General features: G+C 36.7%; 1 protein-coding gene across 1 annotated transcript in view; it reads left to right on the top strand.

Moving 5' to 3' along the window:
* The window catches only part of HDAC2 (histone deacetylase 2), a 32284-nt gene that overhangs the window by 11133 nt on the left and 7522 nt on the right, over window positions 1-13629 (top strand). The window contains exons 2-10 of the mRNA XM_075554651.1: window positions 1622-1734; window positions 3110-3227; window positions 4684-4758; window positions 5294-5432; window positions 6503-6644; window positions 9101-9193; window positions 9275-9383; window positions 12661-12801; window positions 13058-13166. Of these exons, the coding sequence (XP_075410766.1) occupies window positions 1622-1734; window positions 3110-3227; window positions 4684-4758; window positions 5294-5432; window positions 6503-6644; window positions 9101-9193; window positions 9275-9383; window positions 12661-12801; window positions 13058-13166 (1039 nt within the window). The remainder of the gene's footprint in view (window positions 1-1621; window positions 1735-3109; window positions 3228-4683; window positions 4759-5293; window positions 5433-6502; window positions 6645-9100; window positions 9194-9274; window positions 9384-12660; window positions 12802-13057; window positions 13167-13629) is intronic.

The following is a 13629-nucleotide window of genomic DNA, read 5'->3' on the forward strand; positions in this document are numbered from 1 at the left end:
ACCAGTGCATTCCTCTTCCAGTATCTCCTTCTGAGAGCCTTGGATAAGAGTTGCCTTTTGGGGCTTAATCCAGCTCCGCCACCTGCTAGCTGTATGACTGGAAAACTTGCTTGACTGGCCTTACTTTCTTCAACTATAATATAAGAATAATAATAACAATTGGGTTGTTAAGAAGATTAAAGATAATGTATGTGAATACTTAAAAATGGTTTAAGTGCTCAATACATATTAATTACTGCTATCATTTTTCCCTTAGATGCATTTGATGAGAAATTTTACTTTTGTCTCCCTTGTTTAATATTCAGTGGTGGTCAAATGATTAGAAAAATCATCTATTAAAGTTTATGGCTTTCTGTGAAGGAGAAATCTTAAAAGATTTATAACCATTATGAATCAGAAATGACTCAGTGGCAGGAGTTTGACGATTGTCCATTGAATACGCAGTATGCCCATAACTAAAGTGTAGTACATGTAGAAGCATTTTATCTTAGTAATTCTTTTGGTGGTAATAGCTACCTTAGAAATAACCCTCCTTTCATTAATTGAGGGGCCGTGGTGGCCTAGAGTTTGGCTGTGATCCGAAAGGTCAGCAGTTCCAAACAATCAGCCAGCCACTCCCCCAGAGGAGGCCAGGGCTTTCTACTTCCATAGTGAGTGCGTCTCCGAAGCTCATAGGGGCAGTTCTTCCCTGCCCTGTAAGGTTGGCTCTGAGTCAGCAGGGCTCGACTCGGCAGCGAGTTTGGTTTTCGGTTTATTTAGTTTAGGTACATGAAATTTTGTAACTCTGGAGGGTTTCATTAAAATCAGCTTGGTTTTCCCAACAAAATTTAGAATGCTTATCCAAAGACTAGTGTCAGTATTAAAAGTAACTTCTAACTTAATAAAGGCTTTTGAAAATATGCAGTGCCACAATGTTAGAAAAATTCTATATATTTTAAAACTTGTTGGTTACCACTATTAGAGAACTTAAAAACTGATTCTGTTGGAAGTTAGTGAATGAGAAATTGTGATTGTTGTATTGTTTGCTTATTATAAAATAAGTCTTGGGTATAAATTTTAAGGTACTGGGATGTAAGATGTAAAAATAGGAAGTAGAACTTTCTCATGATTAAAAAATGAGCACTCTATTTCCATAAAAATATCATGATTATGTATTAAGTTCCCGAAGACATCGTTTATAGACTATAATGAGAACATTTTAATCCCCATAATGTCAGCTTATGAAGAATGTCAGAGATGCCAGTAAATCATTGAAGAAGCAATATTTGATGGTGAAATTTTGAGCCATATAAAACTCAGAGTATTTATTTTAAGCATTTTAATTTACCAGAGAATACTAAAAGCAAGTCTTAACTTTAAGCAACAAAAACTACTTTTAAAATAAAGAATGTTTTATCTGGGCCCACTCAAGTAAATTGCAAGAGTTACAAATAACTTTTTCTAAACCAACAAATAAATATTACCAGTATGTCTAAGTATGCATATGATCTTCAAGTTTCCTGAAGTTTGAAGATTGTAGAATCTAAAATCAGTGGGCGAAGCAACAAATGCATTTTATTGACAAATGCTCCTTAATTCAGATAGTTCTTAATGATTCTCTTGTCTGTATTGTTTATTTCAGGTGATATTGGAAATTACTATTACGGACAGGGTCATCCTATGAAACCCCATAGGATCCGTATGACCCATAACTTGCTGCTAAATTATGGCTTATATAGAAAAATGGAAATATATGTAAGTATGCCTTTTCATAATGGATAATCATCTTGGTTCTTTTTTTATTCTATTATTCTGAAACTGTTGGGGTTTTATTTTTTTTAGCTGCTAATGGAATAGCTATAATCTTGCAGCTGAAACCATCTAGAAGAAAACATTATTTATTCATTAGTGAAAACTGATTGTGGTTGTTGCTATAGCCTCTTTTTCCCTCCTTTCTCTACATTTTCAAAGGAATTCCTCAGTCCCAGGTTTCATAGTTCTGGAAAACAACTCAGCTTATCTGACTCAATATCTGTCACAGATCTTGTTGATGGTACCTGTTGTTGAGAAAGTTGATCTGAAAATAATTGCGAAAAATTTCTCAGACAATTCTACAGATATTTGTTGAACATGCAATATGTATCATTAGGGGCCAAGCAGGATACAAACAATGTAAGATTGAACAGCTCCTTTAAATGTTTTTGGAGATGGGCTGGAGTATATATAAAATATAACACACAGCAATTCCTATTTATCTGGGTAGAAAAGAAAGACTTGAAGCAGTTAGCAATGTTAGGCAGACTCTGTGTCTGAGTTTCTTTCCTAGAGTGCAGATGGATAACAAGTAGAAAGAAAATGTTTTGAAAATGCTGATGACAACATATGTAAAATCTGCTTGCTTGATACAGTTGATGAATGAATTGTTTGCTATAAGAGCTGTAATAGCCCCCAATAAAATGATTTATTAAAAAAATTAGAAAGCAGATGGATAAATAAAATGGAGCTCTTCAAGATAAGGCTGATTAGGATAGGCAAAGAAAAAGAAAGGAACATTGTGAACAAAGACTGAGAATTGAGAGCAATCCTCTTTCTGGGAAGCCAGTGATGAAATCACTGAATACAGAGCTGAATGTGTATAATGGAAAGTTAGAAAAACTGAAATTTATAAGCATGGATTTGATTCCATAAAAAATTGAAACATTGCTAAAATATAAGTTATGATTAATTTATATTTAGTGTAAGCCTGACTAAAGGTATTTGAAACTAGTTTTTGAATTGATGACTGGTTTCTGAATTACACATGTATAAATGTAGAGTAGTTTGGAACGGGTGGTTTGTTCAGGAGGACTTAAACATTGTAAGAGGACTGTTGGGGCCAGGGGAGCCGTGATGGTGCAGTGACTTTGAGGTCTGCCCTGTGCACCTACTAGTTCCTGGGCCCAAAGGTGAGGTGGTGTGCGCGCCTGTGCAGATGGATAGCCGTGGAAACCCTTGGGGCAGTTCAACTCAAGTCCTCTCAGGGGTCAGGATTAGTCTTATTCAACTTGATAGCAGTTGGGATTTTGTTGATATGGTTTTGCTTGATAGTACAATTGTAATTTCACGATTCTGACACTTAACTTTGCTACAGAGGCCCCATAAAGCCACTGCTGAAGAAATGACAAAATATCACAGTGATGAGTACATCAAATTTCTACGTTCAATAAGACCAGATAACATGTCTGAGTACAGTAAGCAGATGCAGAGATGTAAGTTTTTATATTGAAAATATATTTAACTATTGGTATATATGAATGAGCATTTTAGAAGCTTGAAGTTACCAATATCTGAACCTTTTTCCTATTGATCTAAAAAGTTTACTCCAATTTACTCATTGGGTTCCTCAGAATAAAAGTACTAATAGAGCTACTTTAAAAGCTAAAAATTCTACCTGAGGCCTATTTCTCTGCCAAAGAGCTGTTTGGATGTCCCTCTACACGGTACCTTCTGGAGGATGCTGTGGGAAATGAATATTCATCGAGGAGATCTTATGCCTAGACTTAAAAAACAATTCTATGGATTGGACTATTTTCATTGACCTTAACTTGATTTTTACTGTTTATCTTTCATATGTGTGTTTTAATCTCAACTGTAATACGTGTGATCCTTTACCCCCTTGGTTGTGATATTAGTGAAGCATTCAGTTCTCTTCTGTATTGTATTCTATTTGAAAACTTTACAAGTACTTTTGAGATTGTTGAAGTATTGTTTTGAAGATGGAATACCAGATAACATCTTTAAGGAATTTTTAAAGCTTTAAGCTGGAACTTGTTTTCATTGATGAACTTTTGCAATGATTTTTTTTCAAAGATAATTTTAATGTTAGCTAGGTATTTCATATAGTCATAGAACTTTATATTTCTACAACTGATTTGAATTACCAAAATGTTATACCATTGGAAGAGAGTTTTTGTAGTCCCCGTTTTGTTTTTATGTTTATATGGAGTCAGACTTAGAGCCATGGGTACTTCTGGAACAAATGAATAAGCAAGACTGAAAGTGTATACATAATAATAAGGTTTATTATCGTATCAGAACAGTAAGAAATTAAGATTTGTTTTTTACTTTATTTAGTGCTAAAGGTTTTCAAATTAAGGGTGTACTAAGCTATATTAAAGAGTGACCAGGTTTCTTGGAGAGTGAGGGCCAACTTGATAGTTATAAACATTATTTTGTTAGTAAGCAACTTCATTGAACTAAACATGCTGTGGTGTGTGTATGTATCTTAGACATTTGAGTCATATTTCTTTGAGTAGACATACCTATAAAACTAAGTCCATGTTTTAATCAGATTAAAGCAGATACTTTTTCTCTTTGCATAATTGATTTGTTGGTAGAAGCAGGTGTTCTACAGGTAATTTTCTTAAGAACTTAGAGATGGTGTTTCATATATAATTACAAGGGGGCTTCAAAATTTTACTTGGAAAATACAGTTTGAAAGATACTGGGACATTTATGAGCTTTTTGAGACCGCTCTTTGAGACCCCCTTTTTGCTTTATCTTAGGTAAATAATTTACACGCCAACTTTAAGTTACTACTATAGTTTGTTTTAAAAATTATGTGAAATGAAAAGAAAAAGTATTTGTTGAAATTGTTTTTTTGTAAGAAAAAGCTTTTCTTAAATTACAAAATGGATAGAAATTAATGAAACCGTTTTTCTGTAGTTAATGTTGGAGAGGATTGCCCAGTGTTTGATGGACTCTTTGAGTTTTGTCAGCTCTCAACAGGTGGCTCAGTTGGTAAGTGTCTTGATACAGTCACACTTAAAATTACTGTGGGTTTCTTTCAGGAAGGCCATTTGTTAAAAGTAGAATTTTAAATAGCTGTAGATTTTATTAACAAAAAGGAATCCGAATGCATATGCTTGCGTACAGTTGTCTTCACAGATTCCTGGTTTTATGATCATAATGACTCAAGCTTTACATTTAACTTTTTAGTTTATGTTGTGTTTTCACTTAAGACTCACCCCTACCCCCACCTCCTCCTTGTGACCATAATTACCCGCCATTTCTTTTCCTGTGAATATCCTTACTTAGTCATTTGGGAGGGCAGGGTCACACTGTGAAACAGTATTTGCCTAAGGAGACACTGCTTCTAGTGGCAACCTAGGCAATCTTCTTTACCTTTGCTAATGACCTTCTTACTTAAACTTTAGATTAGGAAAATTAAAGTTTACTTACACATGGCATACTCTTATTGCACTTTTGCCTGGTTTTATTGAATTTTTATGTTAATCGTGTTAAAATTGTAGCTTGACTTGTTTCTGTGCCATAGCTGGGGCTGTGAAGTTAAACCGACAACAAACCGATATGGCTGTTAACTGGGCTGGAGGATTACATCATGCTAAGAAATCAGAAGCCTCAGGATTCTGTTATGTTAATGATATTGTGCTTGCCATCCTTGAATTACTAAAGTAAGTTAGATTATATTGATTCTTTCCCTGTGATAAATATTCTAATTGGAACCTATGTGTGAGGTCTCTTCTCCCCCCCCCCCCCCATAGTTTATGATGAGTTCTGTGAATTCATTATAAACCCAATGTAAAAGTGCAGGCATTTTATTATTAGATTCTTAAAAGTGAGAAATGTCTAACATAAACGCATATGTAATATTTGGTTATTTGAGTTTGAATTAAGAGTTTCAACTAATAAAAAAATGATAGCTTTAAAAGGATGCCATTCAAAATTTACTTTTCTTGTTTTGACATTGTGGGTTTGCACTAGTTTTATAAAAACGAATGTTCTAGAACATTGATAAATCTGACTCTTCAGATGCATTCAAGTAATAACTACATCACTCCTGTTGGTGAAGTGATGGCAGCAACACTCCGTGGTCTCTTTTACAACGATTGACTTACAGCACAAAAGAAGCCAGAGACACAAGAGAAACAAGTGAGCATGGCTGTGTTTCAGTAACACTTTATATGTGGACTTAAAGCAAATGCCATGTTCTTGTCAAATGCCATGACATCATTCCTTTGTTTTAGCTTACTGACTCACAGCTTATATTGGCTCATAAGCCGTACGAAAAAGGCAGCTTGCCACAATTGTCCTGTGGTCAGAAATTTGTCCACCCCTGTGTAATAATACAAAAAAATTACTTGAGTTGAATACAATAATCTTGAATATGATATCATAATCTTTAGTCACTAATACATAGAAATGTACAAAAGCATGGTGAATAAGTCAAACTAGAGAGAAAATACAAAATCCCACGTATATTCAACCCAAAGAAGGAATTTAAAGGTCTGGGAGCATATGGGGACCTTCAAAAGGTTCATGGTAATAAAAGATAATGGAATGTCCTCACAAATCTATTGAAGCCCTTCATATGTACCTTTCAATGTTTGAGTAGTGCCTTAGTCTTGAAGTAATGTAAAAAATTAACCATTCTGAAGTGCAAGCATTCAAAATAGTACTTTCTGAATGTTGCCTGCTCTTCCCATTGTAAAACCATAGAAACTCAACATGACTTTATTTTCAGATATCATCAGAGAGTCTTATATATTGATATTGATATTCATCATGGTGATGGTGTTGAAGAAGCTTTTTATACAACAGATCGTGTGATGACTGTATCATTCCATAAATATGGGGAATACTTTCCTGGCACTGGAGACTTGAGGGTAATCCTAAACTCTGAATAGTATTAACCTAATAATCCTATACTTCAATATATTGTTCTCGTCATTAACTTGAAACTTGGATGTAAAGTGGAAGCACGTTATGGGAACTATAACATTTGTTAGAATTCAGTTTTGCTTAGTATAAGCAAAAAAACAATGAGACCTTAAAGGACTGTTCTTTTGCTGGGTTTTAATGTTTAAAAAAGCCCGAAGCACTTTTTCATGTTCAATTTGAATCTTTACATTGTACTCACGGGTTACCTATACATGGCTGGTTGTAAATATTGGTGCAATAGAATAGCCAGGTCTTTCTCAAATTCCTTATGACTGGTCTTGAATTAATAGGACTAATCATAGTATGCTGTCCTCATCTCTCCCCCGACCCTCCCGCCCTAGTCAGTATCTGAAATATATGGTGATGCAGGAGTTAAGGGAGATACCGTAGCCTCTTCTGGGCTGCCTTTTACACTGTCGTTGTGACTCCTGGGCTACATAGTACTTAGCTACAGTGTCCTCCTGGCTTCATTGGGCAGCTGCTGTCCATCGACTTTATGCAACCTCGAGAAAGGGTCTGCGCACTGAAGCGGAATAAATGCATGAATGCACGAATAACTTTTTATGGAGTGTTAATGTAAGGTCCTGTAAGTGGGATTTTTTTAAACCATTTTATTGGGGGCTCCTACAACTCATCACAATCCATACATCAGTTGAATGAGGCATGCTTGTACTTATGTTGCCCTCATTCTCTTGTAGACATTACTTTCTATTGAGCCCTCGGTGCCAGCTCTTTTTTTCCTTCCCCTTCCCCCCCCCACCCTCATAAACCCCTGATAGCTTGTACATTGTTGTTATTTTCATCTCTCACACTGACCAGTCTCCTTTCCCCCATGTTGCCTGTTCTTCCCCCTGTAGAGGATGTATGGTTATGTGTTCATCATTGTGATTGGTTCCCCCTTTCTCCCTTCCTCTCCTACACTTCCCATACCCTTCTGGCATCACCATTCTGTAAGTGAGATTTTATAAACGTTTGTCTCTCTTGACTTTTTTACTAGAAAATAGCCCCTGTAAGAATATTTCGGGATTCCTGTGCATTATTTGGAAGTTATCATTCTTCTGATGATTTTATGCTCACGAGATTATTACATTTTTCAGGCATAAGTTGGAATTGACTCAATAGCAATGAGTTTACCAACGGATACAGAAGATAGAACAGTTTAGTGGACAGGTGTGTCCCACTAACCCTACCTAACCCCCCAAGTCCAGAACTACATATGAGGGGTGCGCACACACACATACACACACACAAATGCTCATTTGTTTTTTTGATGTGAGAGGGATAGTGCATTTGGAGTTCTTTCCACCAAGTCATACCATTGTCAAGCTTTCTATTTAGAGGTTCTGAAATGATTGGAAAATAGTGTGTAAAAAGAGGCCTGATTTGTGACAGACGGGATTGGTTTTGCCACCATGACAATGCACCTGCTCATGCAGCCATCTCAGTGCTCCAGTTTTGGGGCAAAAAACAGCATACCTCTTGCTTTTCGCACCTGACACACTTGACTTCGCTCCTGTGCAATTTCTTTTTGTTTCTTAGTAAAGAGGGACATGAAAGGGTAGCAACTTAAAGAGGTGAAGAAAAAAACGAGGGAGGTGCTTTCAGCCATCCAAACAGATGCGTTTGAAAAATGCTTCCAAGAGTGGAATCACAGATTTGACGAACAAAGCAGATAGAAAGTATTCTCAATTTCAGTTTTAGAGTCAGAATTGTGTAATGAGTATAATGGAGAGTACTCTGAAACTGATAAGGTTGTTTTTTGGAGGGTGTCCTGTCATATATCTCACATATTATTACCACTGGAGTCTAGAGGGACATCTTGGCCCCATTATAATGTTTATCAAAATCCTTAATTCATAATAAAATATATCAGAAATGCAGCTTGATTCAGTATGTCTCCCTTTAATGAAAGCACATGGTATTGACAAAACATTCAAAGTGGAATGCAGTGGGAGTTACGAGATTTTTCCTGCCGAGCACATTAAGTACATTTATTTCTATTTTATTTGTTACTTTTTCTATCCCCCTTTCCAACCCTCTCACCCTCCACTCTCCCAGCATCGCCCCTTCTTCCATAAAGTTTTATTTGAACCAAACTCATGTTGAAGCTATTGTTTTAAAACCAATTTTGTGGTCTGGTCTGCTGTGCGTGTGCCTTTCATTAGCCCTTGGTGTTGAATTTCTTCTAAAAAATAATCACAGATTAATTAGATTAGAATCTTTTGAGGTTTTATGAGTAGTCCATAAATGTTGTAACATGTGCTTTTGTAGTCTGCCTTATTTCATTTCTATGTTCCTTCTCAATCTATAGAATAATTTAGAATTGGAGCTATGGTCTGGCATTTTAATTTAAAATTTAAAAATAAACATCACATTTTAATTTCAACATATTCTCCTTTAGGATATTGGCGCGGGAAAGGGAAAATACTATGCTGTGAACTTTCCAATGAGAGATGGTATAGACGATGAGTCATACGGACAGATATTTAAGCCAGTAAGTATTAACTATTTGCAACGTTGACATGGAATTTTAAAATACCATTAGAGATAATGACATCTTTTTTCTTTTATTTAGATTATCTCAAAAGTAATGGAGATGTATCAACCTAGTGCTGTGGTCTTACAGTGTGGTGCAGACTCTCTGTCTGGTGATAGACTGGGGTGCTTCAATCTGACCGTCAAAGGTAAGCATTTGAAAGGACGGAGGGAGTCAGGGAGTCCCTGAATGGCACTGTCTGCTCTCCAGAAGCTGTGTAGGTTCACACTCACTGAGAGGCTGTGATTGTCTTAGGAGCCGTCACAGCCATGGGGTGGCCAGCTCTACTCTGAACAGTCCGCTGTCACTGGGGAGTTGGAACCCACTCAGTGGCAACCAATTTGGAGGTTCTTTTGGTTTCCAGATTTTTCCCTTTGGTCCCCCAAACTTCCCCTGAATACTCTTGTCATGATTTTTTGCCTATTTTGAGAGTTGTATGCTTTATTTTTTTTTCATGCATTTTTGTTTAAAGTTCATTTGAAATTGATTTTTAGAACTACAGCTATTCTTGTTTCAGTAAATTACATATTTATTAATTTCTGTATGTACACATCTAGTGAATGACTTAAGCTCTTCAGTTGCTTCCTTTTGGGTGTTTGTTTCTAAAAATTACCACATTTTCTTACTTAATTGAAATTTTCTTTAATATCCAGTTCTCATTACAAAAAGCGAGCATTTAACTATCCATATTATCCCAACACCAAAAACAATTCCCGTATGTCCATTTCCACAGTACATTGACCTGAGAGCTGTGGTTGTAGTAACCAGGGGTTAGAACAGCAGTATCAAAAGATTTATCATCTTACCCAACTTTTATTGAGTTTTATACCTGAAAAAGTGACGGGTAATTTAATTAACTTTAAATGTTAACATTCATCCCAAGGGAATGATTGTTTTTCATGATAGGCTTGATTTTTGTATTCAAATTTCTACATGTACAAGATCTTTAAAAAAAATTTTTTAATCATTTTATTGGGGGCTCGTACAATTCTTATCACAATCCATACATATACCCATTGTATCAAGCACATATGTACATTTATTGCCATCATGATTCTCAAAACATCTGCCTTCTACTTGAGCCCTTAATATCAGCTGCTCGGTCAGTCTAAATAAGATAGGCTGGATGAACAATCTGGAGGAAAAACAACGGAACCGACAGTTCCGGGGGGATAGTGGGATAAGGGGAGGTAGAGGATAAGGAAGTGGTGTTAACAAATCCAGGGACAAGGGAACAACAAGTGGTCCAAATTGGTGTTGCGGTGGGTGTGGGAGGCCTGGTAGGGCATGATCAAGGGTAATGTAACAAAGAGGTATAGCTGAAACCTAGGTGGGGACGGAGCATGATAGTGGGACAGGAGAAAAGTCAAGGGAAATAGAGGAAAGAGCTAGGAGGCAAACGACATTTATAGAGGTCTAGACAAAGACTTGTACATATGCATATATATATATATATATATGGATGGGGAAATAGATCTATGTGCCTGTATTTATAGGTTTAGTATTAAAGTGGCAGAAGGACCTTGGGCCTCCAATCAAGCAATCCCTCAATGCAAGAATACTTCTATTAAATTGGCATTCTATGATGCTCACCCTCCCGACACAACCGCTGAAGACAAAGCGGGTGAACAAGTAAATGTGGTGAAGAAAGCTGATGGCGCCCGGCTATCAAAAGAGATAGCATCTGCGGTCTTAAAGGCTTGAAGATAAACAAGCAGCCATCTAGCTCAGAAGCAACAAAGCCCACATGGAAGAACACACCAGCCTGTGTGATCACGTGGTTCCGAAGGGATCAGTTTTCAGACATCAAAGAATAATAAATCATATCATTGGGTGCACACCCCCATGGTACGATCGCCGAGGACAAACGGATGCATAAGCAAATGTGGCGAAGAAAGCTGATGGTGCCTGGCTATCAAAAGAGATAGTGTCTGGGGTCTTAAAGGCTTGAAGGTGAACAAGCGGCCATCTAGCTCAGAAGCAACAAAGCCCACATGGAAGAAGCACACCAGCCTGTGCAATCGCAAGGTGTAGAAAGGATCAGGCATCATCAGAAAAAAAAAACCTTACCATAGTGAATGAAGGGGGAAGTACAGAGTGGAGACCCAAAGCCCATTTGTCAGCCACTGGAGAGCCACTCGCAAAGGGGTCTAGGGAAGGAGATGAGTCAGTCAGGGTGCGATGTAGCACTGATGTAGAATACATCTTTCCTCTAATTCCTAAATGCTTCCTTTACCCCCCACCCCCCCCCACCCCACTACCATGATCCGAATTCTACCCTGCAAGTCCGGATAGACCAGAGGATGTACACTGGTGCAGATGGGAGCTGGAGGCACAGGGAATCCAGGGCAGATGATACCTTCAGGACCAGGGGTGTCGGTGGTACTGGGAGGGTAGAGGGTGAGTGGGTTGGAAAGAGGGAACCGATTACAGGGATCTGCATGTGATCTCCTCCCTGGGGAATGGGCAGCAGAAAAGGGGGTAAAGGGTGACATCGGACAGGGCAGGATGTGACAGTAATTTATAAATTATCAAGGGCTCGTGGTGGAGGGGGAAGGAGGGGTATAAAAAGAGGACCTGATGCCAAGGGTTTAAGTGGAGAGCAAATGCTTTGAAAATGATGAGGGCAATGAAATGTACAAATGTGATCAGAGTTGTATGAGTCCCTAATAAAATGTCTTAAAAAATAAAACTGTACCCATTCTGAAAAACAAAACAAAAATATCAGCTGCTCATTTTCCCCCTCCCTCCCAACAGCCCCTCCCTCATGAATTCTTCATAGTTCATAAATTATTCCATATGTTACACTGTCTGATATTTCCCCCTGCCCTCTTCTCTGCTCTCCATCCCAAGATCTTTAATTTTTTTAGTAGTAATAGGTATTCTTTTTAAGCCATTAAGAAAAGTATCCATTTGTGATCAGAGCTGTAAGCCCCCAGAAAAATGATTTTTAAAATAAGTAAATAAAAAGAAAAGTAACCATAATATACCTACGATACTCTTTAAATTTTTGAGTATGGCCTTAGTAATTTGTAAGGAGAAATGAAAACAAAACAATCAGTCTAGATTGTGCATTGTGTTTCATTGTAACTTGATTTGGTTCCCAGTAGCCTGATGTGTGAACCATCCTCCTTGTCACAAACGTGTTTTATTTTGTTATATTTTAATCTAGCTGTGTACTTGACTTTTCTACCGGAAAAAAAGTGTTCTTTATATCTTATGTAGAGAAGATCATTGTGTACAAAGTGTTCAATAAAAGAGTTATCCTGGATATTTCCTTGAAATTTTAACATCTTGACTTTTAAAAATCGAAAAGCATTACTATGAGCTGCGTAACATTTGGTTTATATTTTTATCTTTTTAAAATTGATTTTTAAAAACTTAACTGTACAGATTTGTTATTATCTGAATCCTTTTTGTGTTAGGTCATGCTAAATGTGTAGAAGTTGTGAAAACTTTTAACTTACCATTGCTGATGCTTGGGGGAGGCGGATACACAATTCGTAACGTTGCCCGATGTTGGACATATGAAACTGCTGTTGCCCTTGATTGTGAAATTCCTAATGGTAAGTTCTTAATACAATATCTTTAATTACGATTGATATCATAGGATTTCCCAACATTTGTGAGAAAAAGGAATTAAAAGATTATGAAGTATTTGAAGAAGCCACTTTGTAGATGAACAAGAATTTTTTGTTCAATTAATATTCAGTTATATTTTTTCTTTGAAATATTTCATAACCTGCATCTGTGCTTGCTAATGGATTCATATAAAACCTGAACTTTTTATATGTAACTTGAGTTGGTTTTTTTTTTTAATAGAGTTGCCATATAATGATTACTTTGAATATTTTGGACCAGACTTCAAATTGCATATTAGTCCATCAAACATGACAAACCAGAACACTCCAGAATATATGGAAAAAATCAAGTAAGAAATCGTTGGACTGTTTTGATAACCATTGCACTTTCATATAGGAAGCTGTATAGTAGATTGTTTTAGCTTTTAATTAATGGAACTATATGGGCTTTAGTTCACACATTTCTGTTACCACTTGAGAGGATTTTAAATCTGCAGAAGGTTTTAATTTATATGAAAATTTTATTTTTAATGTTGGACATGTTTTGATAAATAATGAATGCCTTATCTTAATGAGCAGTGTTTAGAACGGTTCCTTATCCTGGTTGCCTGGGTGTACATCCTCTCTCGTACAAACTAGCTGTGTAGTCTTTGACAGGTTAATTGTCAGTGTGCTTAAGGTTCCTTCTTGTTGCGCTATAGCATCCATTGAATTACCTTGTGAAATCAATGTCAGTGCTTAATCAGCGTTAGTATTGTTTTACTCATGGGGTTATTAGCTGGATAAAAGATGGAATTGCTGCTTGATGCTTCC

Source organism: Tenrec ecaudatus, chromosome 7, assembly GCF_050624435.1.
Source record: "Tenrec ecaudatus isolate mTenEca1 chromosome 7, mTenEca1.hap1, whole genome shotgun sequence".
Taxonomy (NCBI): Eukaryota; Metazoa; Chordata; class Mammalia; order Afrosoricida; family Tenrecidae; genus Tenrec; species Tenrec ecaudatus.